Source organism: Salmo trutta, chromosome 23, assembly GCF_901001165.1.
Source record: "Salmo trutta chromosome 23, fSalTru1.1, whole genome shotgun sequence".
Classification (NCBI taxonomy): Eukaryota; Metazoa; Chordata; class Actinopteri; order Salmoniformes; family Salmonidae; genus Salmo; species Salmo trutta.
Window position 1 is genome coordinate 37,318,790 of NC_042979.1, and position 26,102 is coordinate 37,344,891.

The 26,102-nt window shown below is 46.1% G+C and overlaps 1 protein-coding gene across 1 annotated transcript in view; it reads right to left on the reverse strand.

Moving 5' to 3' along the window:
- Positions 1–26,102, reverse strand: part of eeig1b (estrogen-induced osteoclastogenesis regulator 1b) — an 83,550-nt gene that overhangs the window by 5,087 nt on the left and 52,361 nt on the right. The window contains exons 3-11 of the mRNA XM_029710153.1: positions 17,445–17,565; positions 16,466–16,495; positions 6,805–6,921; positions 6,336–6,382; positions 5,826–5,998; positions 5,509–5,613; positions 4,771–5,011; positions 1,210–1,334; positions 16–85 (exon numbers count right to left, since the gene is read on the reverse strand). Coding sequence (XP_029566013.1) covers positions 16–85; positions 1,210–1,334; positions 4,771–5,011; positions 5,509–5,613; positions 5,826–5,998; positions 6,336–6,382; positions 6,805–6,921; positions 16,466–16,495; positions 17,445–17,565 — 1,029 coding nt within the window. The remainder of the gene's footprint in view (positions 1–15; positions 86–1,209; positions 1,335–4,770; positions 5,012–5,508; positions 5,614–5,825; positions 5,999–6,335; positions 6,383–6,804; positions 6,922–16,465; positions 16,496–17,444; positions 17,566–26,102) is intronic.

The window sequence follows — 26,102 nt, forward strand, 5'->3', positions numbered from 1 at the left end:
GATGCACAAACTCACTTGTTCCCCAGTTGTAACCCACTTAGGGCTGTAGTCCCATCTTTGCTGACAAACAATCTGAGGTTGCTGTCTGTGTATGGAAGCAAGAATGAAAGACAAAAAAGATAGGGAGAGAACAGGTAGAGGAGAGGGAGAGAACAGGGAGAGAACAGGTAGAGAACAGGGAGAGAACAGGTAGAGAACAGGGAGAGAACAGGGAGAGAACAGGGAGAGAACAGGTAGAGAACAGGGAGAGAACAGGTAGAGAACAGGGAGAGAACAGGGAGAGAACAGGTAGAGAACAGGGAGAGAACAGGTAGAGAACAGGTAGAGAACGGGGAGAGAACAGGGAGAGAACAGGGAGAGAACAGGGAGAGAACAGGTAGAGGAGAGGGAGAGAACAGGGAGAGAACAGGGAGAGAACAGGGAGAGGAGAGGGAGAGAACAGGTAGAGAACAGGGAGAGAACAGGTAGAGAACAGGGAGAGAACAGGTAGAGAACAGGGAGAGAACAGGGAGAGAACAGAGAGAGAACAGGGAGAGAACAGGTAGAGGAGAGGGAGAGAACAGGGAGAGAACAGGTAGAGAACAGGGAGAGAACAGGTAGAGAACAGGGAGAGAACAGGGAGAGAACAGGTAGAGAACAGGTAGAGAACAGGTAGAGAACAGGTAGAGAACAGGTAGAGAACAGGTAGAGAACAGGTAGAGAACAGGTAGACAGCAGGTAGAGAACAGGTAGAGAACAGGTAGAGAACAGGTAGAGAACAGGTAGAGAACAGGTAGAGAACAGGTAGAGAACAGGAGAACAGGGAGAGAACAGGGAGAGAACAGGAGAGAACAGGGAGAGAACAGGTAGAGAACAGGTAGAGAACAGGGAGAGAACAGGGAGAGAACAGGGAGAGAACAGGGAGAGAACAGGGAGAGAACAGGGAGAGAACAGGGAGAGAACAGGTAGAGAACAGGTAGAGAACAGGGAGAGAACAGGTAGAGAACAGGGAGAGAACAGGTAGAGAACAGAGAGAGAACAGGGAGAGAACAGGGAGAGAACAGGGAGAGAACAGGGAGAGAACAGGGAGAGAACAGGTAGAGAACAGAGAGAGAACAGGTAGAGAACAGGTAGAGGAGAAAACAGTGAGTAGATGAGAGAGAAGCAAAACGTTATCACTGTGTGGTCATGCTCACTGTTCCATCAACACAACCTTCTTCCTACCCTTACCTTCTTCATGGCTGCTGACATCGGCAAAGTTCTGGCTCTGGATGATCTTGTCCACGATGTCGTCGGCGTCGATGCGCGTATCATCCACCCAGGTGGGTTGACTCTCAACCGTGTCCTTCTTCCTCCTGGCATGTCACATGACAAGGTTTACCCAACAACATCTGATCGAGGCTATTTTCAATGGTTGTTGACTGTGATGCAGTTAGCCTCGGTCAGGTGTTGTTTGTTATCTCAGTCGTTAGTGATTGTGCTGAAGTTAACCAGCAATGTCTCACCAAGACTAGAACTATTGAACGCTAATCAGGTCATACTTGTCTCCATATTTGAAGTGTACCTTTTTGACACGGTACAACCAAAACGGCGTTCGATATAGTACTGCCAAAAAGTAATTGGTTGAAGTGCAGGAATAAAGCACTTCTGAGTAGCATGGTCCTGTGTGGCTCAGTTGGTAGAGCATGGCGTTTGCAACGCCAGGGTTGTGGGTTCGATTCCCACGGGGGACCAGCACAGGAAAAAAAAAAATGTATGAAATGTATGCATTCACTAATGTAAGTTGCTCTGGATAAGAGTGTCTGCTAAATGACTAAAATGTAAATGTAAAAAAAATCTACTGTCTGCATGCTTTTCCTTTCTTTATATTCAGTGTTTTTGGCCCAGCAACAATTTAGATTTTTGGGAATAAATGTCATGACAAAGAAATACAAATATATGTGTGTGTGTATATACAGTACCAGTCAAAAGTTCGGACACACCTACTTATTCCAGGGTAATTTCTTTATTTTTACTATTTTCTACATTGTAGAATAACAGTAAAGACATCAACATTATGAAATGTCACATATGGAATCATGTAGTAACCCAAGAAGTCTAAATATATTTTAGATTCTTCAAAGTAGCCACCTTTTGCCTTGATGACAGCTTTGCACACTTTTGGCATTCTCTCAACCAGTTTCACGAGGTAGTCACCTAGAACGCATTTCAATTAACAGGTGTGCCTTGTTAAAAGTGAATTTGTGATTTTTTTCCCCTCTTTTATGCGTTTGAGACAATCAGTTGTGTAGTGACAAGGTAGGGTTGGTATACAGAAGAGAGCCCTATTTGGTAAAAGACCAAGTTGAATTGCTGCAAAGAAACCACTACTAAAGGACACCAATAATAATAAGAAATTTGCTTGGGCCAAGAAACACGAGCAATGGACATTAGACTGGTGGAAATCTGTCCTTTGGTCTGATGAGTCCATCTTTGTGAGATGCAGAGTACGTGAACGGATGAGCTCTGCATGTGTGGTTCCCACCGTGAAGCATGGAGGAGGAGGTGTGATGGTGTGAGGGTGCTTTGCTGGTGACACTGTCAGTGATTTATTTAGAATTCAAGGCACACTTTACCAGCATGGCTACCACAGCATTCTGCAGCGATACGCCATCCCATCTGGTTTGCGCTTAGTGGGACTATCATTTGTTTTTCAACAGGACAATGACTCAAAACACACCTCCAGGCTGTGTAAGGGCTATTTGGCCAAGAAGGAGAGTGATGGAGTGCTGCATCAGATGACCTGGCCTCCACAATCACCCGACCTCAACCCAATTGAGATGGTTTGGGATGAGTTGGACCGCAGAGTGAAGGAAAAGCAGCCAACAAGTGCTCAGCATATGTGGAAACTCCTTCAAGACTGTTGGAAAAGCATTCCAGGTGACTACCTCATGAAGCTGGTTGAGAGAATGCCAAGAGTGAGCAAAGCTGTCATCAAGGCAAAGGGTGGCTACTTTGAAGAATCTAACATATTTTTCTGCTTACTACATGATTCCATATGTGTTATTTCATAGTTTTGATGTCTACACTATTATTCTAAAATGTAGAAAATAGTAAAAATAAAGAAAAACCCTTGAATGAGTAGGTGTGTCCAAACTTTTGACTGGTACTGTATATACATTGAGCGTACAAATATACATTGAGTGTACAAAACATTAAGAACACCTGCTCTTTCCATGACAGACTGACCAGGTGAAAGCTATGATCCCTTATTGATGTCATCTGTTAAATCCACTTCAATCAGTGTAGATGAAGAGGAGGAGACAGGTTAAAGAAGGATTTTTAAGCCTTAAAACAATGTGTACATTCAGGGGGTGAATGGGCAAGACAAAATATTTAAGTGCCTTTTGAACGGGGGATGGTAGTAGGTGCCAGGCGCACCGGTCAAGAACTGTGTCAAGAACTGCAACGCTGCTGGGATTTTCACGCTCAACAGTTTTCCGTGTGTCTCAAGAATGGTCCACCACCCAAAGGACATCCATCCAACTTGACACAACTGTGGGAAGCGTTGGAGTCAACATGGGCCAGCATCCCTGTGGAACGCTTTCGACACATTGTAGAGTCCATGCCCTGACGAATTGAGGCTGTTCTGAGGGCAAAAACGGGGGGTGCAACTCAATGTTAGGAAGGTGTTCTTAATGTTTTGCAAAATCAGTGTATATGTGTGGCGTGTGTGTGTTTTTATAAACTGGGTGGTTCGAGCCCTGAATGCTGATTGGCTGACCACCGTGGTATATTAGACCGTATACCACAGGTATGACAAAATAGTTATTTTTACTGATCTACCGTAATTTCCGGACTATTAAGCGCACCTGAATATAAGCACTGAATTTAAAAAATATATATTATTTTGAACATAAATAAGCCGCACATGTCTATAAGCCGCAGGTGCCTACCGGTACATTGAAACAAATTAACTTTACACAGGCTTTAACGAAACACGTCTTGTAACAAAAATAAATAGGCTTTAACGAAACACGGCTTGTAACAAAAATAAATAGGCTTTAACGAAACACGGCTTGTAACAAAAAATAGAAAATTAGCAGTAAGCTTTAGTTGTCTTTTTGCACTGAGTCAATTCCTCACGCTGCTGTTTCCAACGTCTTATCATCGAATCATTAAGACCAAGCTCCCGTGCAGCAGCTCTATTTCCTTTTCCAACAGCCAGATCAATCGCCTTCAACTTGAAAGCTGCATCATATGCATTTCTCCGTGTCTTTGCCATGATGAGGGTGACAAAATGACTACCGTAATCAGAATGATGGGAAGTTTGAGAGCGCTCGATTTAATCTAAACAGTAAACAAAAAAGTTTTTGACCGTAACCCGTTCGGCAATTTCATTGGTCTAATGAAAGCTTCATGCCACCAAAAAACTGAGCACGTCACAGAATGTGTTTTTTTTGGAGAAAAAAAAATTGAAAGCGAGAAAAATCCATATATTAGCCGCGTCATTATTTAAGCCGCGAGGTTCAAAGCGTGGGAAAAAAGTTGCGGCTTATAGTCCGGAATTTACGGTAATTATGTTGGTAACCAGTTTATAATAGCAATAAGGCATCTCAGGGGTTTGTGGTATAAAGCCAATATACCACGGCTAAGGTCTGTATCCAGGTACTCCGTGTTGCATTGTGCTTAAGAACAGCCCTTAGCCGTGGTGTATTGGCCATATACCACACCCCCTTATTGCTTAAATATGTGTGTGTGTCTGTGTGTGTATATTTGTGTGTGTGTGTGTGTGTGTGTGCTGTAGCTTGCCTGGAGGGTCTGTTGGAGAGCAGGATGGGCCGCGGTGGCCGCGGTGGCCTTTCACACTTGGTGCCCGGCTCTCCGGTTGTCTGGGGGTCTGCTGCAAGGGGGTGGGGGTTGGCGAGGGCGTGTGCATGGGGGGTCTGGGTGGGGGTGGCCAGGCCCCCAGAGGTGCTACTGCTTGTGGAGGTGTTACGGCGGTGTGTGAGGTCTGTTAGGCTGGAGGAGCGAGAGTGCTCCGTACTGTACCCTGGAGGAGAGGGGAGGATGGGAAGACATAAAGTCAATTAGACACACACACACACACACGCTCACGCACGCGCACGCACACGCACACGCACACGCACACACACACACACACACACACACACACACACACACACACACACTCACACATGTTGTCATATAACCCCATGCCAGACTTGATATTATTTGTCCATAATGAAATCATGAAATCATGGAATCTTTTACATCAAATCACTGGAACCAAATTGAGTTTGTCCAGGGCTAAGATGTCATCTATGGGCGAATGGAGACCCTGACTTGAGTAGCTATGGCCCCGTGCCAAAATGCTCCAGTGCGAAGTTTCCTCTAGGTACAGATATAGGATAAACTTCCCCTCCCCTAAACCTAACCTTAACCATTAGTGGGGAAATGCAAAACAGACCCAATATCAGCACCTAGGGGCAGCTTCACTCTTCTCCTACCAACATACACAACATGGCAATCCAAAAGAGGCTGACTGACCTGATATCTTGCTCTGCTGGCTGGCATAGCTGGAGTTCCGGGAGTGTCCTATGTGGAAGACCTCATCTGGGCTGGGCAGGTTCTGTTCCAACTGCTCGGGTAGACCTGGAGCCACAACACAACACACAGGATCATGTTAGCTTTCTGTGGCACAGAATTACACTTTTTCACAAAATACACAGTAGCATGCTACAAATCGCACCCCATATAGACAACACAGGAGTCAACTTATTGAAATGACAATCAAACGATTAAATAGATACAAATAAATAATGTGTAAACAGTCAGCTGTGATTGGCTGTGATGGTATGTTGTACCAGAGTTGAGGGGACCTGAGGGGAGTCTGGGTTTGAGGGGCCGTCCTGATGATGTCCTGATGACGCCCCCTGGGGGAGGGTTTGAGTTGGCAGCGGTGCCCTCGCCTTTACAGTCCAGCTGCAGGGAGGGGTCCTGGCCCGGGATCGAGATGGACTTGGCTGTGCTGGGGGGCCTAGAAGGTCAAAGGTCATTGTGTAATTAAGTTCAAAGTAAGCATTGAAAACACAGATTAATGAAGTAATATTTGATCATATTTGTCACAGAAGAACTAAACAACCAAGGGTACTATGAGAATGAAAAGTACTAAGTTGACAAAGTTTAAGAAAACCAAAGTTTGGATGAGAGTGAGAGGAGGAAATCTTGTAGAACTAGATCAGTGGTAGAGAGTCTATGAGTGTTCCTTGTAGTGACTTCAAGCAACAAAATAATCTATATTTTAGACTCTATTTCGCAAGCTACGTTGATGGTATACATTCTGGCCAAGCGGTGGCGCCAGAGGTCCAACTCACGTTTTGAAGCAAGGATCCCCCGACAAAAGTGTAATTCCAATAGTAACCTAGAAAAAATTGTAATAACATTATCATCATCAACATAATCACTATCAACATCATTGTATATTGTTACAACAAAACACTGCAGCCTTTGTAGTAGAATAACTACTGTTCACTTCCTCAGTGTAATACAATGTTTCTATGGTCAAATGAAAGTATGTATGTTATGTGAGTAAGCTATATAAAAGAGAGGGGCACCTGGCAATATCTTTCTATTCATCCATCAGATAACCATTTAGGGGCCCTGCAAATACCGACCCAATGCCGAGTGGGAAGGCAAACTGTTTATTCAACCTGAACCATTCCTGAACAAGTCTCAACATGGTCTTGCTCTCTGGGTTTCGCCACCACGTGTACAAAGGACACATCTTTGCACATGGGGTTTCGATAAGCTCATGTGAACGTATGAGTTTGTGTGTGTGGTTACCTTGAGAATGGAGTTGTCCTGACGAGTGTTCTTAGTGTCGTAGCCCTCGAGGATACAGCAGCGCACAGTGGAGCCTGAGCCAGCAAACTCCGCCATGTTGAGGTCAGCAAAGCCCAGCTGGAGGGAGAGACATAGAGAGAGAGACGTAGAGAGAGTGACAGAGAGAGAGTGACATAGAGAGAGTGACATAGAGAGAGTGACAGAGAGAGAGAGACAGAGAGAGAGACATAGAGAGAGTGACAGAGAGAGTGACATAGAGAGAGTGACATAGAGAGAGTGACAGAGAGAGAGTGACAGAGAGAGAGTGACAGAGAGAGAGTGACAGAGAGAGAGAGACAGAGAGAGAGACATAGAGAGAGTGACAGAGAGAGTGACATAGAGAGAGTGACAGAGAGAGAGTGACAGAGAGAGAGTGACATAGAGAGAGTGACAGAGAGAGAGTGACAGAGAGAGAGTGACAGAGAGAGAGTGACAGGGAGAGAGAGACATAGAGAGAGTGACAGAGAGAGAGTGACAGAGAGAGAGTGACATAGAGAGAGTGACAGAGAGAGAGTGACAGAGAGAGAGTGACAGAGAGATGATGTTAATAAATATGTTTGATGAAAACTGTGTACCATGGTCAGGTGTTAAAACACCTGGTCCCCATTGTAACAAGGCGTTTCCCTAGTCATGTTGTATTTAGGCATGTTTAATTTCAGTGTGTATGGTTTCAAACTAGCTACCCGTGAGATATAGAGACAAGGGCATATGAACACATCAAGCATGGAGTGTACGCTTTCAGCGTGCCATTTCAGTCTCTCTCTTTACTGGGGGGTAACACCCCCCCCCAATGTGCCATTACATAACTATTGGCATGGGAGGCTGGTGAGATCACCCAACCGTAAATACTCTCACTCCATTAGGGCCCACTAATATCCCTCACCGCATGTATGTCTCTCAGTCCTCTTACCTTTCTCTCTCTCACCCTTATTCCACTATTATCTCTACCTCCTCTCTCTCACTACCGTCCCCTAGCCCTCTCCCTCTTCCTCCTCTCTCCCTACCACCCCACCCTCTCTCTCTCTCACTACTGTCTCTCCCCCTGTCCCCTAGCCCTCTCCCTCTCCCTCCTCTCTCCCTACCACCCCACCCCCCCTCTCTCACTACTGTCTCTCCCCCTGTCCCCTAGCCCTCTCCCTCTCCCTCCTCTCTCCCTACCACCCCACCCTCTCTCTCTCTCACTACTGTCTCTCCCCCTGTCCCCTAGCCCTCTTCCTCCTCTCTCCTCTCTCCCTACCACCCCACCCCCTCTCTCTCTCACTACTGTCTCTCCCCCTGTCCCCTAGCCCTCTCCCTCCTCTCTCCCTACCACCCCACCCCCTCTCTCTCTCACTACTGTCTCTCCCCCTGTCCCCTAGCCCTCTCCCTCTCCCTCCTCTCTCCCTACCACCCCACCCCCCCTCTCTCACTACTGTCTCTCCCCCTGTCCCCTAGCCCTCTCCCTCCTCTCTCCCTACCACCCCACCCCCCCTCTCTCACTACTGTCTCTCCCCCTGTCCCCTAGCCCTCTCCCTCTCCCTCCTCTCTCCCTACCACCCCACCCTCTCTCTCTCTCACTACTGTCTCTCCCCCTGTCCCTAGCCCTCTCCCTCTCCCTCCTCTCTCCCTACCACCCCACCCTCTCTCTCTCTCACTACTGTCTCTCCCCCTGTCCCCTAGCCCTCTCCCTCTTCCTCCTCTCTCCCTACCACCCCACCCTCTCTCTCTCTCACTACTGTCTCTCCCCCTGTCCCCTAGCCCTCTCCCTCTCCCTCCTCTCTCCCTACCACCCCACCCTCCTCTCTCTCTCACTACTGTCTCTCCCCCTGTCCCCTAGCCCTCTCCCTCTCCCTCCTCTCTCCCTACCACCCCACCCCCTCTCTCTCTCACTACTGTCTTCTCTCACCTGTCCCCTAGCCCTCTTCCTCCTCTCTCCTCTCTCCCTACCACCCCACCCCCCTCTCTCTCTCACTACTGTCTCTCCCCCTGTCCCCTAGCCCTCTCCCTCCTCTCTCCCTACCCACCCCCCCCCCCCTCTCTCACTACTGTCTCTCCCCCTGTCCCCTAGCCCTCTCCCTCTCCCTCCTCTCTCCCTACCACCCCACCCTCTCTCTCTCTCACTACTGTCTCTCCCCCTGTCCCCTAGCCCTCTTCCTCCTCTCTCCCTACCACCCCACCCTCTCTCTCTCTCACTACTGTCTCTCCCCTGTCCCCTAGCCCTCTCCCTCCTCTCTCCTCTCTCCCTACCACCCCACCCCCTCTCTCTCTCACTACTGTCTCTCCCCCTGTCCCCTAGCCCTCTCCCTCTTCCTCCTCTCTCCCTACCACCCCACCCCCCTCTCTCACTACTGTCTCTCCCCCTGTCCCCTAGCCCTCTCCCTCTTCCTCCTCTCTCCCCACCACCCCACCCTCTCTCTCTCTCACTACTGTCTCTCCCCCTGTCCCCTAGCCCTCTTCCTCCTCTCTCCTCTCTCCCTACCACCCCACCCCCTCTCTCTCTCACTACTGTCTCTCCCCCTGTCCCCTAGCCCTCTCCCTCTTCCTCCTCTCTCCCTACCACCCCACCCCCTCTCTCTCTCACTACTGTCTCTCCCCCTGTCCCCTAGCCCTCTCCCTCTTCCCCTTTCCTCCTTATTCTAAAATTGATTAAATCGTTTTTTCCCCCTTATCAATCTACACACAATACCCCATAATGACAAAGCAAAAACTGGTTCAGACCCTTTACTTAGTACTTTGTTGAAGCACCTTTGGCAGCGATTGCAGCCTCGAGTCGTCTTGGGTATGACGCTACACGCTTGGCACACCTGTATTTGGGGAGTTTCTCCCATTCTTCTCTGCAGATCCTCTCAAGCTGTGTCAAGTTGGATGGGGAGCGTTGCTGCACAGCTAATTTCAGGTCTCTCCAGAGATGTTTGATCAGGTTCAAGTCCGGGCTCTGGCTGGGCCACTGAAGGACATTCAGAGACTTGTCCTGAAGCCACTCCTGTGTCGTCTTGGCTGTGTGCTTAGGGTTGTTCTGTTGGAAGGTGAACCTTCGCACCAGTCTGAGGTCCTGAGCGCTCTGGAGCAGGTTTTCATCAAGAATCTCTCTGTACTGGAGTCTCCCAGTCCCTGCCACTGAAAAACATCCCCACAGCATGATGCTGTCACCACCATGCTGTAGGGATGGTGCCAGGTTTCCTCCAGATGTGACGCTTGGCATTCAGGCCAAAGAGTTCAATTTTGGTTTCATCAGACCAAAGAATCTTGTTTCTCATGGTCTGAGAGTCTTTAGGTGCTTTTCGGAAAACTCGGGCTGTCAGGTGCCTTTTACGGAGGAGTGGCCACTCTACCATAAAGGCCTGATTGGTGGAGTGCTGCAGAGATGGTTGTCCTTCTGGAAGGTTCTCCCATCTCCACAGAGGAACTCTAGAGCTCTGTCGGAGTGACCATCGGGATCTTGGTCACCTCCCTGATCAAGGCCCTTCTCCCCCTATTGCTCAGTTTGGTCAGGCAGCCAGCTCTAGGAAGACTCTTGGTGGTTCCAAACTTCTTCAATTTAAGAACGATGGAGGTCTCTGTGTTCTTGGGGACCTTCAATGCAGCAGAAATGTTTTAGTACCCTTCCCCAGATCTGTGCCTCGACACAATCCTGTCTCGGAGCTCTGTGGACAATTCCTTCGACCTCATTTGGCTTGGTTTTTGCTCTGACATGTACTGTCAACTGTGGGACCTTTCCAAATCATGTCCAATCAATTGAATGTACCACATGTGGACTCCAATAAAGTTGTAGAAACATCTAAAGGATGATCAAAGGAAACAGGATGCACCTGAGCTCAATTTCGAGTCTCATAGCAAAGGGTCTGAATTATTATGTAAATAAGGTATTTCTGTTTTTTTATTTTAATACATTTGCAAAAATGTCAAAAAACCTGTTTATGGAGTCCATGGGTTATTGTGTGTAGATTTCTGAGGATTTAAAAAAATGTAATCCATTTTAGAATAAGGCTGTAACGTAACAAACTGTGTAAAAAGTCAAGGGGTCTGAATACTTTCCGAAGGCACTGTCCATAACATAATATGCGACCAGCCAGTGAAACCATTGCTGACCAGGTATGGTGCTGTTGTACCCTTGGTCCAACTAAGAGACAATTACAGCAGGATTTCAATAGCATATTTTTTCCTTATAGTTGTTGTCTTCTGTATAAATTAGTTTAGTGTTCAGGATTCCACTCACTCAATTCTCGCTACAATCTTAATAAATCTCCAAACTGCTCCAGAAAATGTCCCAGAGGTCTTTATAATAATATAAATCTTTAATAATAATGATTTATTAACTTAAAGGGATGTTCCACTCCAAAGATAAAAATCGAATCAAAGTTTATTTGTCTCGTACACAGATTAGCAGATGTTTAAGCAGGTGCAGCGAAACGCTTGTGTTTCTAGCTCCAGCAGTGCAGTCAATGTCGAACAGTACCTCGCTAGAAACAAAGTCTGTCGGCGCCATCTTGTAAGCTTATATACAAAATGGCTGGATCAATAAATGCAGCTCCAAACATTGTGACAGCTTTCACAACCATTACACCGACAAACTCAACCTTTGGTAAACATTACTTTTTAAGCTGTTTCCCTGACAACATAGAGCCTTTGAAGTCACATGACTCTCTCTCTTGTGACATAATTACACAATTAAGGCACCATGGTTGCTTATGAGACCACATCAGACACTGTTAAACCAGAAACCATGATCGAAACTTCATTGTAAGTCCTTTTCCAGGCCTTGGTTTTATAGTGTAAGATAACTCAAACCTTGTCTATTAAAGACATGTATTTGAGTTGTTAGGTGTCATAGCTTGACAGACGCTCCAGAGTGGCGCAGCGGTCTAAGGCACTGCATCTCAGTGCAAGAGGTGTCACTACAGTCCCTGGTTCGAATCCAGGCTGTATCACATCCGGCTGTGATTGGGAGTCCTATAGGGCGGTGCACAATTGGCCCAGCGTCACCGGGGTAGGCTGTCATTGTAAAATAGAATTTGTTCTTAACTGACTTGCCTAGTTAAATAAGATGTTATTATTGGTAATGTCATGCTTATTATGACAGTGTAAAGTTGTCTTTATGACAGGCAAATACAGTGGGTGGGTGGCAGCAAAGCTCATCAGTTACACATTATGTCAACGTTTTACCACTTTATTATTGTTACAGGTGTGAGGACACATTTGGTGACCAAGTGACCCTGTTTGAGGACACATTTGGTGACCAAGTGACCCTGTTTGAGGACACATTTGGTGACCAAGTGACCCTGTTTGAGGACACATTTGGTGACCAAGTGACCCTGTTTGAGGACACATTTGGTGACCAAGTGCCCCTGTTTGAGGACACATTTGGTGACCAAGTGACCCTGTTTGAGGACACATTTGGTGACCAAGTGACCCTGTTTGAGGACACATTTGGTGACCAAGTGACCCTGTTTGAGGACACATTTGGTGACCAAGTGACCCTGTTTGAGCACACATTTGGTGACCAAGTGACCCTGTTTGAGGACACATTTGGTGACCAAGTGACCCTGTTTGAGGACACATTTGGTGACCAAGTGACCCTGTTTGAGGACACATTTGGTGACCAAGTGACCCTGTTTGAGGACACATTTGGTGACCAAGTGACCCTGTTTGAGGACACATTTGGTGACCAAGTGACCCCTGGGAAAGACCACTGGTAGATCATAAAGTCTCTAGCAAAAAGCAGCTTTAAAACTAGAGAGGGAGCTTAATGCACTCACACACACACACAATATTGTTGGTCACAGCAACATGGTCAAGACACCATATGATTGTGTCGGTTGGGGTTCGGCTGACTAATGGTTACCAGTAAAAGAAGTGCAGTGTTGCTTTTTTTCCCCTTTCTTTTTTATATCCCCAGACTTCTGCTTTCGGGGGCTATAATCCAACAACCTCGCCGGTCATCTAAACTGTGAGTCACACTAGAATCTCCAGATTATCCTACTCCTTCCTTTTATGTGGTCAGAAGACAAGGTTTCAAAGCACACGTGCAGATCAGAAACCTCGTCTTAATATATTCATTTTCATTCACAAACTGTAAGCGGAGTCCCTTCCCACAGCCACTATATCTCTGACAGACACTGGGGGGAGTGCCATGCGTCTGGCACGCAGGACTGTTCGTTGGGCAGACACCGGCCTGTACTGTTGAGAGGAAGAAGGACTGGACAAACACATCAGAACACAGAGAACTAGAAGACCTTTTCTATAGTACTTCCTCTTGTCCCTATGTCCCTCTGTGTCAAACTCCTACAGGCCTGGAGAGGTCAAAGACCTCCTATCCTCCCATGCCACATGCCCTCTCTCTGTCTCTGTCTCTCACTTTCTCTCCTTTTCTTTCGGCTGACTCAGCGGACATTCCGGTGCAGTGCCTTCTTCCCGGATGAACGGGGTCAGCAAATATGGAGGAAACGAGGAGGACAGGGAAGCACTAGCCCAATGATAACATCCAGCCAGCCTTAACACACAGACACACACACACCACACCAAACCACACACACACACTTCCTCCTCTAATGGGTGACCATGTCGTCACACTTTCCTCCTCCATAAAGAAACTGGCGTCATGAAGACTTGAAGGTCACCAGTCACATGCCTTGTCAATAAGCAGCATTAGAATCACTAGAATCATGTTTGGCCTCTACCCTGCCTCTTCACACTGTGAGTGCTTCATAGTTCCCTTGTACTGTTATCAACATCAAAAAGGACAATCTGTTTCCCAACTAAATCTTGTGAGGCAAGAGACTAAATGCAGAAGTTCTTCAAGACACAAGTCTACACACTTTGAAGAGGCTATTACCATGCGTCAGTCATTTCTAGAAACCCAAAGAACCTATAAAGCAATGTTTTGTTTACAAGCAAGCATCGTGTGTGTGTGTGTGTGTGTGTGTGTGGGGGGGGGGGGGGGTACATCTTCCCATTCTAAATCAACACATATGGTAGCTTAATGGCTTAAACATGTGTTTACCATTATGATAACATTACCATTATGATAACATTACCATTATGATAACATTGCCATTATGATAACATTGTGCCACCGGTAGCAATACTAACAACAATGAGACATTTTTGGTCAATTCGATTTTTCTTAGATTTCAGCATTTGTGGCCTCCATTTAAGGTCTTCAACACTTTAAAAAAACATTTACTAAAGTGATATGATTAATCATTTTGCCCACAATGTTATTTCCCTTCATTTAAATGGACTAACTTTGTATTTAGACATCAAATTATCAATGGAATCCTCAAATGTATGACATAGTAAAAGGTGTGATTAGCTAATAATTATAGACCCTCCCATGGTAACAGTTTGCTTCTGGAGAGAATGCTCAAGGCAGTAACACCAATAACATAAAACTGTACTAGTAAATAAAATAGTTATTTTATTTATAGCCTTGTTATTTTTTATCAATACAATATATTAAATACATTTGTTCACTTTCTAGCATTCAAAATAATAGATATATCTCTAAATCCCCAAAACATGTCACTACAACTCTACACATCACTACTGGGACAAGACAATTTGCTTTCCCTAAGCACTTTAAACAATGCATTAACATAAGGTTTTGCAGTATAAAGGACTTGCATTATGTTGTATTATTGATAATCAGTTCGACATAAACAAAAACATGTATGTTCTGTAACTATTTGTCCTTTGAGAGTGTTTTTCATGGCTGCAAAGGCAAGGTAAGCAAATGCTACCGCAATTTAAGAAGGACCTTAACGCTAAAGTCGTGATCTTGACAAACTTACCAGTGAGTGATGACCATGAAAACACATAAGACTGATGGCTATAGCTATGTTCAACAAGTATATTATTCTACCGGCTTTATCTAGCTCTAGTTATGATATTCTACCTTGCCTCGCTGGCTTGCTAGCTTGATAACCATGTGACGACGTGTTTGTTAACTTGCATGAGCTCCATTTAAAGTTGCATGTGATCGTAGCCACTGCCAGGTAAATGAAGAGGTTTATGATGACGAACTGTGCGCAACTTTTCATGACATCTGGGAAATGGGTCTATTGGTAATGGTCCACCAGGTGACCAAACACTGACTGGGTCACACCTGACTGGGTCACACCTAAAAACTTAGGTCAGGGTCACACCTGACTGGGTCACACCTAAAAACTTAGGTCAGGGTCACACCTGACTGGGTCACACCTAAAAACTTAGGTCAGGGTCACACCTGACTGGGTCACACCTAAAAACTTAGGTCAGGGTCACACCTGACTGGGTCACACCTAAAAACTTAGGTCAGGGTCACACCTGACTGGGTCACACCTAAAAACTTAGGTCAGGGTCACACCTGACTGGGTCACACCTAAAAACTTAGGTCAGGGTCACACCTGACTGGGTCACACCTAAAAACGTAGGTCAGGGTCACACCTGACTGGGTCACATCTAAAAACTTAGGTCAGGGTCACACCTGACTGGGTCACACCTAAAAACTTAGGTCAGGGTCACACCTGACTGGGTCACACCTAAAAATGTAGGTCAGGGTCACACCTGACTGGGTCACACCTAAAAACTTAGGTCAGGGTCACACCTGACTGGGTCACACCTAAAAACTTAGAGGTCAGGGTCACACCTAAAAACTTAGGTCAGGGTCACACCTGACTGGGTCACATCTAAAAACTTAGGTCAGGGTCACACCTAAAAACTTAGGTCAGGGTCACACCTGACTGGGTCACACCTAAAAACTTAGGTCAGGGTCACACCTGACTGGGTCACACCTAAAAACTTAGGTCAGGGTCACACCTGACTGGGTCACACCTAAAAACTTAGGTCAGGGTCACACCTGACTGGGTCACACCTAAAAACTTAGGTCAGGGTCACACCTGACTGGGTCACACCTAAAAACTTAGGTCAGGGTCACACCTGACTGGGTCACACCTAAAAACTTAGGTCAGGGTCACTGAAGAGCTAAAAGGTTTCTTCACACAGTTTACTGTAAACTAGTGGAAACACTATAAACCACAAACACTACAGCTGGAAAAGCAATAAGGAAGGAAAGAAGTTGTCCACGTCACTGCACTGTTTTCCACACCTTCCCCAAAAGTCCCATCCTGTGTCACAAGGCTTTGTCACATGTATGTCATACTAGTTGGCTTGAGCTATGGATCCAATTCTCTTTTCCATGACTTTAACCACAGTGGTTTTACCGTTATTGGGGCTGTAAAAATGTACTGTATCACACACACACACTGACTCATCTGCTCCAGATATACTGTACATATGGTGTATGTGTGTGTGTGTTTTTGGTTTTCACTATCCTTGTGGGGACGAGAAGTCTTCACAAGGACAGTAAAACAAGCACAATTGCTATTTTAGGCTTAGGGGTTACAATTAGGGTTAGCATTACAGTTAGGTTTAGGGTTAAGGGTTAGGGAAAATAGGATTTTGAACGGGAATCAATTGTTTGGCCTCCACAAGGATAGTAAAACAAACATGTGTATGTGTGTGTGTGTGTGTGTGTGTGTGTGTGTGTGTGTGTGTGTGTGTGTGTGTGTGTGTGTGCCAACTGTACAGAAATGCCAAACAGGGAAATCAAACAACATTAGTAGGGGCATGCTTAAAGATGAGATGTCACATTTTTTAGTCTTACCTTTGAAAACGTCTTTCCTCCTTTGAGCTCCTGCAGTGACAAGAAGAAGTGGATGAAATGCATGAAGCACAAACACTTTCTTTCCTTCTATAGTCTATTATTGTACATAAAGTTAACCAGCTAGAATTAATTTTTCAAGTGAATTCTAACACGAGGAGACTAAATAAAACAAAGGAAGGATCCTCTTTTAACAGTTTGATTATAAATGATCATGTTAAGCTTGTCATGCTGAAGAGTATTACAGAATGTGGCTTTAACAGTGAGCACTTGTATGCTACACTGTTGGAATCATAGAGTCCCCACTCCCTACAGATGAACTGATCTGAGAACTGAGGACTCCATGTCATAATAGCAGATATGCAGCTGTGTGATTATAGCTATGCCCTGATCTCCAGTCAGCCATTACTGATACATGAAAGGGAAATGTTTCGCAATCCCATATTTGCTGATACCATGGTAACGAGAGAAGTACTATAACTAGCATTGTAAACAACAAGCAACAAAAGAGTCCATAGACAGATCTAAGCTGTCTGCAACAGTGTGTAGATTTGGGAATGGGAACTAAGTGAACAAATCGTATTTCAGACATTGAAAAACACCTACCAAGGTTGATCCAGTGTGTAGGTGTGTGAAAGGTGTAGGAATGTCTCATTCAATTACATCAGAGTTAGAGGTAAAAGGTTAGGGAGTAGGCTTACATTACCACAGAATGCCTTATACAGGAGTAATTATAGATGAATTACCTTGTATCAGGTAATACTGTACCTATGACACACTTTTGAGGCAGAGAGAGAACTTGGGCAATGACAAGCAGTCATGAAAAAGTTGCCCAAAATAACTATAACATTTTAAAAAGACAGGACACAGGGCAACTCTTTCTCACTGAGTAGGTTGTTTCCCTAAGAAAATGTCACCTGTAGAGTATCATTCTTAGGCACTGTAAAAGACTATAGCAGGGGTTGATGGGAGATGTAGTTACCTTGCGTACAGAGACCCTGCAGATGCAGGGGTCCAGGACTCCAGTGGTGGGACTGGCACTCATCTTACAGATGAAGGAGAACTTCTTCTTCCAACGAACACAGTTCTGTTGGACCTCCTCCCTACAGACAGACAGAGAGAGAGAGAGAGAGAGAGAGAGAGAGAGAGAGGGGGGTGATGGTTAGGGTCATTCATCATCATCATCAATGAATTGTTTGGGTCATCATAACTGACATCATTGAAGTCATCACCACAACCATCAACATTATAATTTTCCTGATTACTATATTTATCATCATGATCTTCATCATCCTCAACATCAACATTATCATCATCAATCATTATTCTTATACCATTATCATTAGCAATATTGTCAGTTTCTGGAGCTGTGTTTATGGCCACCCTCTGGCAAAAGCTTATTGTACAGTACATAATCAAGACCCATGACCAAAAGCACAGCAAATGAAAACCACCTGCTTTGCTGTTGTAAAGGGACTATTACACACTTCGGATACATTACCCTGCCAAATATAGAGTTCTGCTGCGTGGAAAGCCCCTTACTTTTAATGTTTAATGCTACTGCCTCCAACTGCTAAGTAAAGATTGAAACCTAAAGTTGGATTCCACACAACTTAAAGTGTGTTCGTGTGACTGTTGAAGTGTGTCTCTGGTCACTAAGTGAGCTTTTACGTAACTAAACGCCTCGGGGCTCAGGGCTTCTAAGAATCCTTTTCCCATCCTCTCTCTTTCTCTCTCTCCCTCTCTGTCTCTCCTTCCCTCTCTCTCTAAAGTCCTTCCTGTTGAGCCATGCCCACAGACAAACAGCTACAGTGTAGAGAGGCAGCCAGCCGGTGGAAAATCACTGCATTGTAGTCCTGCCTCAATGCCCATCAGTTTGTACAGGGGCCTTGAGAAAGCCAGAGGACAGTGGCTGCGTTCCAATACTCTTAAATGGCCTCCTTTGTTTTATGATCTCTTTATCACGAGTGATGTGAAACAACTGGATAGGTTGAAACAATGTTTCATCTGCCAAGAGGAGACGAGGGCTGTGTTCCGAATCGGGTACCACCTGTTTAGTACTTGCATACTGCATGAGTATGCACTTTCTCAACTATCACTACTACAAGTACATACCACTTTGAATACTATTTAGCATGTTAGTATTTCGTTTTCCTGCAAACAATAATGAGTCGTTAGATTGCCCTCGTGTCGTCACAAAATGGTCGCCTAAAGTTGTCAGGATGTTGTGTCATGGTCCCATGGAGGTTTTGTCTACTTCCTGGTTTGTCCTGGGGACGTCGCCGATGATGTTTTTAGGACCCAGAGAACGTTCCCTTGGGACCATCACACAACGTCTTAAGGACTAGTAAAATGAAAGTCCTGAAAACGTCCTAAAAAGGTCCTGACATGGTCCTCAGTGACGTCCAGCTAACTTACAGGGAACTACAATAACGTCCCCAGAGAACGTCCCCTTAGATTGTTCTCAGAACATCAGTGGGATAATGTCGCACCAAAACTTTGTATATCGTTTTTGCTAGCCCCTATTCTTTACATAACGATGGGATATAACATGTAAAAAAAACACTTCCTGGATAGTGTGCAACTGTCTCATACTAGTTGTCATGGATACTCATACAACTGTCTTTCTCAGAACAGCTCCCACTCCTTCTATTCCCAGAAGAACCCTGGAGGTCAGATAAGACTCCGTCCTCAGCCGTCAATCTCAGCTGTCAATCACAAATCAATTCATTCCCCAGCGAATCAGATGCTGAGATAGCGGGCGAGCTGATGAGGTTGCCCTCTGCCTTATTGGTCCCGCTCTCTTTTTCTTTCATTCTCTCCATCTGAGTCACTGCAGCAGAACAGTGAAAGTGAGTCAGTGTGTCCTCTCCACAAACACACATACAGTACACACATGCAACCTTAGGCAGACTGTAGTGCCCGGTTTATATTATGCTCAGAGAGAGAGAGAGAGATAACTGATAACTGCAGATCAACCTTTGAACACAGTCTGTCATCCCAGTCATAAGACATGTTGTTATGGGGATGGGTGCAGCAGGACATGTTGTTAAGGGAATGGGTGCAGCAGGACATGTTGTTATGGGAATGGGTACAGCAGGACATGTTGTTATGGGAATGGGTGCAGCAGGACATGTTGTTATGGGAATGGGTACAGCAGGACATGTTGTTATGGGAATGGGTGCAGCAGGACATGTTGTTATGGGGACGGGGTGCAGCAGGACATGTTGTTATGGGAATGGGTGCAGCAGGGCATGTTGTTATGGGAATGGGTACAGCAGGACATGTTGTTATGGGAATGGGTGCAGCAGGACATGTTGTTATGGGGACGGGGTGCAGCAGGACATGTTGTTATGGGAATGGGTGCAGCAGGGCATGTTGTTATGGGAATGGGTGCAGCAGGACATGTTGTTATGGGAATGGGTGCAGCAGGACATGTTGTTATGGGAATGGGTGCAGCAGGACATGTTGTTATGGGAATGGGTGCAGCAGGGCATGTTGTTATGGGAATGGGTGCAGCAGGACATGTTGTTATGGGGACGGGGTGCAGCAGGGCATGTTGTTATGGGAATGGGTGCAGCAGGGCATGTTGTTAAGGGAATGGGTGCAGCAGGACATGTTGTTATGGGGATGGGGTGCAGCAGGGCATGTTGATATGGGAATGGGTGCAGCAGGGCATGTTGTTATGGGGATGGGTGCAGCAGGACATGTTGTTATGGGGACGGGGTGCAGCAGGACTTGTTGTTATGGGAATGGGTACAGCAGGACATGTTGTTATGGGAATGGGTGCAGCAGGACATGTTGTTATGGGGACGGGGTGCAGCAGGGCATGTTGTTATGGGAATGGGTGCAGCAGGGCATGTTGTTAAGGGAATGGGTGCAGCAGGACATGTTGTTATGGGAATGGGTGCAGCAGGACATGTTGTTATGGGAATGGGTGCAGCAGGACATGTTGTTATGGGAATGGGTGCAGCAGGACATGTTGTTATGGGAATGGGTGCAGCAGGGCATGTTGTTATGGGAATGGGTGCAGCAGGGCATGTTGTTATGGGGATGGGTGCAGCAGGACATGTTGTTATGGGGACGGGGTGCAGCAGGACATGTTGTTATGGGAATGGGTGCAGCAGGACATGTTGTTATGGGAATGGGTGCAGCAGGGCATGTTGTTATGGGAATGGGTGCAGCAGGACATGTTGTTATGGGAATGGGTGCAGCAGGGCATGTTGTTATGGGGACGGGGTGCAGCAGGACATGTTGTTATGGGAATGGGTGCAGCAGGACATGTTGTTATGGGAATGGGTGCAGCAGGACATGTTGTTATGGGGACGGGGTGCAGCAGGACATGTTGTTATGGGAATGGGTGCAGCAGGACATGTTGTTATGGGAATGGGTGCAGCAGGGCATGTTGTTATGGGAATGGGTGCAGCAGAACATGTTGTTATGGGAATGGGTGCAGCAGGACATGTTGTTATGGGGACGGGGTGCAGCAGGACATGTTGTTATGGGAATGGGTGCAGCAGGACATGTTGTTATGGGAATGGGTGCAGCAGGACATGTTGTTATGGGGACGGGGTGCAGCAGGACATGTTGTTATGGGAATGGGTGCAGCAGGACATGTTGTTATGGGGACGGGGTGCAGCAGGACATGTTGTTAAGGGAATGGGTGCAGCAGGACATGTTGTTATGGGAATAGGTGCAGCAGGACATGTTGTTATGGGAATGGGTGCAGCAGGGCATGTTGTTATGGGGATGGGTGCAGCAGGGCATGTTGTTATGGGAATGGGTGCAGCAGGGCATGTTGTTATGGGGACGGGGTGCAGCAGGACATGTTGTTATGGGAATGGGTGCAGCAGGACATGTTGTTATGGGGACGGGGTGCAGCAGGACATGTTGTTATGGGAATGGGTGCAGCAGGACATGTTGTTATGGGAATGGGTGCAGCAGGACATGTTGTTATTGGGATGGGGTGCAGCAGGGCATGTTGTTATGGGAATGGGTGCAGCAGGGCATGTTGTTATGGGAATGGGTGCAGCAGGACATGTTGTTATGGGAATGGGTACAGCAGGACATGTTGTTATGGGAATGGGTGCAGCAGGACATGTTGTTATGGGGACGGGGTGCAGCAGGGCATGTTGTTATGGGAATGGGTGCAGCAGGACATGTTGTTAAGGGAATGGGTGCAGCAGGACATGTTGTTATGGGAATGGGTGCAGCAGGACATGTTGTTATGGGAATGGGTGCAGCAGGACATGTTGTTATGGGAATGGGTGCAGCAGGGCATGTTGTTATGGGAATGGGTGCAGCAGGGCATGTTGTTATGGGAATGGGTGCAGCAGGACATGTTGTTATGGGGACGGGGTGCAGCAGGACATGTTGTTATGGGAATGGGTGCAGCAGGACATGTTGTTATGGGAATGGGTGCAGCAGGACATATTGTTATGGGGACGGGGTGCAGCAGGACATGTTGTTATGGGAATGGGTGCAGCAGGACATGTTGTTATGGGGACGGGGTGCAGCAGGACATGTTGTTAAGGGAATGGGTGCAGCAGGACATGTTGTTATGGGAATAGGTGCAGCAGGACATGTTGTTATGGGAATGGGTGCAGCAGGGCATGTTGTTATGGGGATGGGTGCAGCAGGGCATGTTGTTATGGGAATGGGTGCAGCAGGGCATGTTGTTATGGGGACGGGGTGCAGCAGGACATGTTGTTATGGGAATGGGTGCAGCAGGACATGTTGTTATGGGGACGGGGTGCAGCAGGACATGTTGTTATGGGAATGGGTGCAGCAGGACATGTTGTTATGGGAATGGGTGCAGCAGGACATGTTGTTATGGGGATGGGGTGCAGCAGGGCATGTTGTTATGGGAATGGGTGCAGCAGGACATGTTGTTATGCAAATGGGTGCAGCAGGACATGTTGTTATGGGGATGGGGTGCAGCAGGGCATGTTGTTATGGGAATGGGTGCAGCAGGGCATGTTGTTATGGGAATGGGTGCAGCAGGGCATGTTGTTATGGGAATGGGTGCAGCAGGGCATGTTGTTATGGGAATGGGTGCAGCAGGACATGTTGTTATGGGGACGGGGTGCAGCAGGACATGTTGTTATGGGAATGCGTGCAGCATGGCATGTTGTTATGGGAATGGGTGCAGCAGGACATGTTGTTATGCAAATGGAGGCAGCAGTACATGTTGTTATGGGGATGGGGTGCAGCAGATCATGTTGTTATGGGAATGGGTGCAGCAGGGCATGTTGTAATGGGAATGGGTGCAGCAGGGCATGTTGTTATGGGAATGGGTGCAGCAGGGCATGTTGTTATGGGAATGGGTGCAGCAGGGCATGTTGTTATGGGAATGGGTGCAGCAGGACATGTTGTTATGGGAATGGGTGCAGCAGGGCATGTTGTTATGGGAATGGGTGCAGCAGGGCATGTTGTTATGGGAATGGGTGCAGCAGGGCATGTTGTTATGGGAATGGGTGCAGCAGGGCATGTTGTTATGGGAATGGGTGCAGCAGGACATGTTGTTATGGGGACGGGGTGCAGCAGGACATGTTGTTATGGGAATGCGTGCAGCATGGCATGTTGTTATGGGAATGGGTGCAGCAGGACATGTTGTTATGCAAATGGGTGTAGCAGGACATGTTGTTATGGGGATGGGGTGCAGCAGGGCATGTTGTTATGGGAATGGGTGCAGCAGGGCATGTTGTAATGGGAATGGGTGCAGCAGGGCATGTTGTTATGGGAATGGGTGCAGCAGGGCATGTTGTTATGGGAATGGGTGCAGCAGGGCATGTTGTTATGGGAATGGGTGCAGCAGGGCATGTTGTTATGGGAATGGGTGCAGCAGGACATGTTGTTATGGGAATGGGTGCAGCAGGGCATGTTGTTATGGGAATGGGTGCAGCAGGGCATGTTGTTATGGGAATGGGTGCAGCAGGGCATGTTGTTATGGGAATGGGTGCAGCAGGGCATGTTGTTATGGGAATGGGTGCAGCAGGGCATGTTGTTATGGGAATGGGTGCAGCAGGACATGTTGTTATGGGGATGGGGTGCAGCAGGGCATGTTGTTATGGGAATGGGTGCAGCAGGGCATGTTGTTATGGGAATGGGTGCAGCAGGACATGTTGTTATGGGAATGGGTGCAGCAGGACATGTTGTTATGGGAATGGGTGCAGCATGGCTGTCTAGAGCACTGAGTCAAAACACCTCACTGCAGTCCCTTCAAGACCAAACTGAGCAGCCATGAGAAGAAACATAATATGAGTCAAGTAACACTCATCACAGCATCTATTTCTGAAGGACTTCCCCATGACAGTGATAAACCAGGGAGAAGAGGCTTTCACCTTCTTCTCCAGTCTGGGTATTTTATGTGAAGTATCAACTTCACGTACGACTATTACTGTAAATTCTTTACATCTTAGTCGTTTAGCAGAAGCACTTATCATGATCAGACAGCTAGGTGAGACAACCACATCACAGTCGTAGTGAGTACAGTTATCAGCAAAGTCAGTGCTGGTAGGAAAAGACAAGTGCAAATGTTTTTTTGTGTGTATTTTTTTATTATATATTTGTTTTGGGGGGGACTGACTGAGATGTCTTATTTAAAGTGGAACTCACAGCGTTTGAACTATTTTCCAGATATGAAAAAAACAGACAATCATAATATCAGTCAAAAATATCAAATTCCCAGTTTATGCTACAAAACCAACTTCATAAGAGGTTTTACAAATAGATTTTATTTGGATCAAAATTCCATGATGTACAGTAAGGTATTGTTGGCAGAATAGATGGATGTAGTTCAATGCATGATTCATATAATTCACCAATACATTTCTTGGTCGTCCCAAACATATTGCTATCAGGTTGTAAATCACAGCTGGTTTGGTACATTGTTTGCTGCCTCCATTCAGGATGCACTGTTTCAGTTACTCAATATTCTGGACAAATACAGATGAATATCACTAAGGCTTGGAATGTCAATACATTCCAAGCCTTACTAGCAAGGGCAATGATCACAAGTCAGTCATAATGTGGCTAATAGGCTATTTATTTAGCAAGCTAAAAACACAGAGCCGTTAGACATGCCATGCCGTTAGAGGAGTGGGTGAGTGACCCATTTTTGTTCCCTCATATCGTTTTTCGGTGGCTACAGCTAGAGATGCAGGTGTCATTTGGTTAGCTAGCAAGAAATGTGAATCGCTTTGCTAGCTAGCTATGCTGAAATTGAACGACTGTTATCCAGTTAGCATATCTCCTATGTTCGTAAATTCACTCTGGCTATATACTCAGATTTCTGAGCACTCTCATCTGAGTGTGCCAGAGCGCAGAATAACTGATGAATTTATGAACGTGCAACACCCGCTGAATATGACCGGTGTCAGTAAATGTAGACAAAAAAACGTATTAAATTGTTGCCAAACCACAGTTAGTCACTAACACTCTAGATAACATGTAAACAGCCTAACCAGCTCTGCTAGGGTGAGTAAAATGGTCAGAGTGAGCTGTTCTCTCATTTGTGTCTGGAGGTAGCTAGCAAGCTAGCCAACTTTAGCCAGTTAGCTTGGGTGCTTGACTGCTGTTGTGAGGAACGCTTGGATCAACCGTATTCCTCAGCCAGAGCGTCCAGTGTCAATTGTTCAGTGTGCGCTCTGAACGCTCGGAAAGACAAAACCCTCTGTATTTACCCACAGACAATTTGACAACACAATTTACAAACAAACCCTTTGTTGTCAATCAAATGTACTGAGCGGGAGCTGACCTCCCGTAGGGGTGGGAAGAATGGAGAGACCAAAGGTGGCAAAATGGAGTGCTCAGGTTGGGATGTAGGGTTTGAGCATAGCCTGTACTGTGTTTAGTCCTGTACAGGGCAGGTAACCATGTTTATTGACCCCTGTAAACTAGCACTCCCTATGAAACTGAGCAAACAATTGGAGGTAAGCAACAAACACCAACACATCACCTTTAACTATTGAATCCTTTCAGATCAGTAGTCATGAATCACAGTAGTGGAGGAAAGGAGGAGGAAAAGAGTATTGGTGCTACACTACCAATCTGACAACAAGGGTATATCCATACAGAGGCCACACTTTTATCAGAAAATGTTCACTTTCACTACTCCCTCCATCTATGCCAGAAATGGCTCTGAACTATATGTTTCTTGTTCATTAATAGTGAGTGAGGTTTTGTGGTCAGCGAGGCCCTTTCCACTATTTTGGGGGGGTGTCTGTCTCTCTTGCTCAATCTTCCTCTATTTTATCTTCCTCTCTTTCTCTTTATTCCGCCCTCCCCCCAGACAGACAGACAGGCAAACAAAACCAGAAAGAGAGACACCAGAGAATTTTTTTTGAAAATGGCATTAATAAAAAACATTTTCTAAAAAGCTAATTTATCATGAGTCAGTTTTGTTGTCATGGTAACAATAAAATATGCACCTGCCTGAGCAGTTTTGTGTATGATGTCACAAGCCAACACTGTGATATCACCTGCATCATAAGGAACCAGAGCTTGGAAGGCCATGGAAACAATCAGAAACATTCTAGAATTCCACATTCTAAATTAGCCAGATTCAACATTCCCTTCATAACCACCTAAACCTTCTGAGATAACCTGTTGTTTTTGAAACACTCTGAAAATCTTTGGA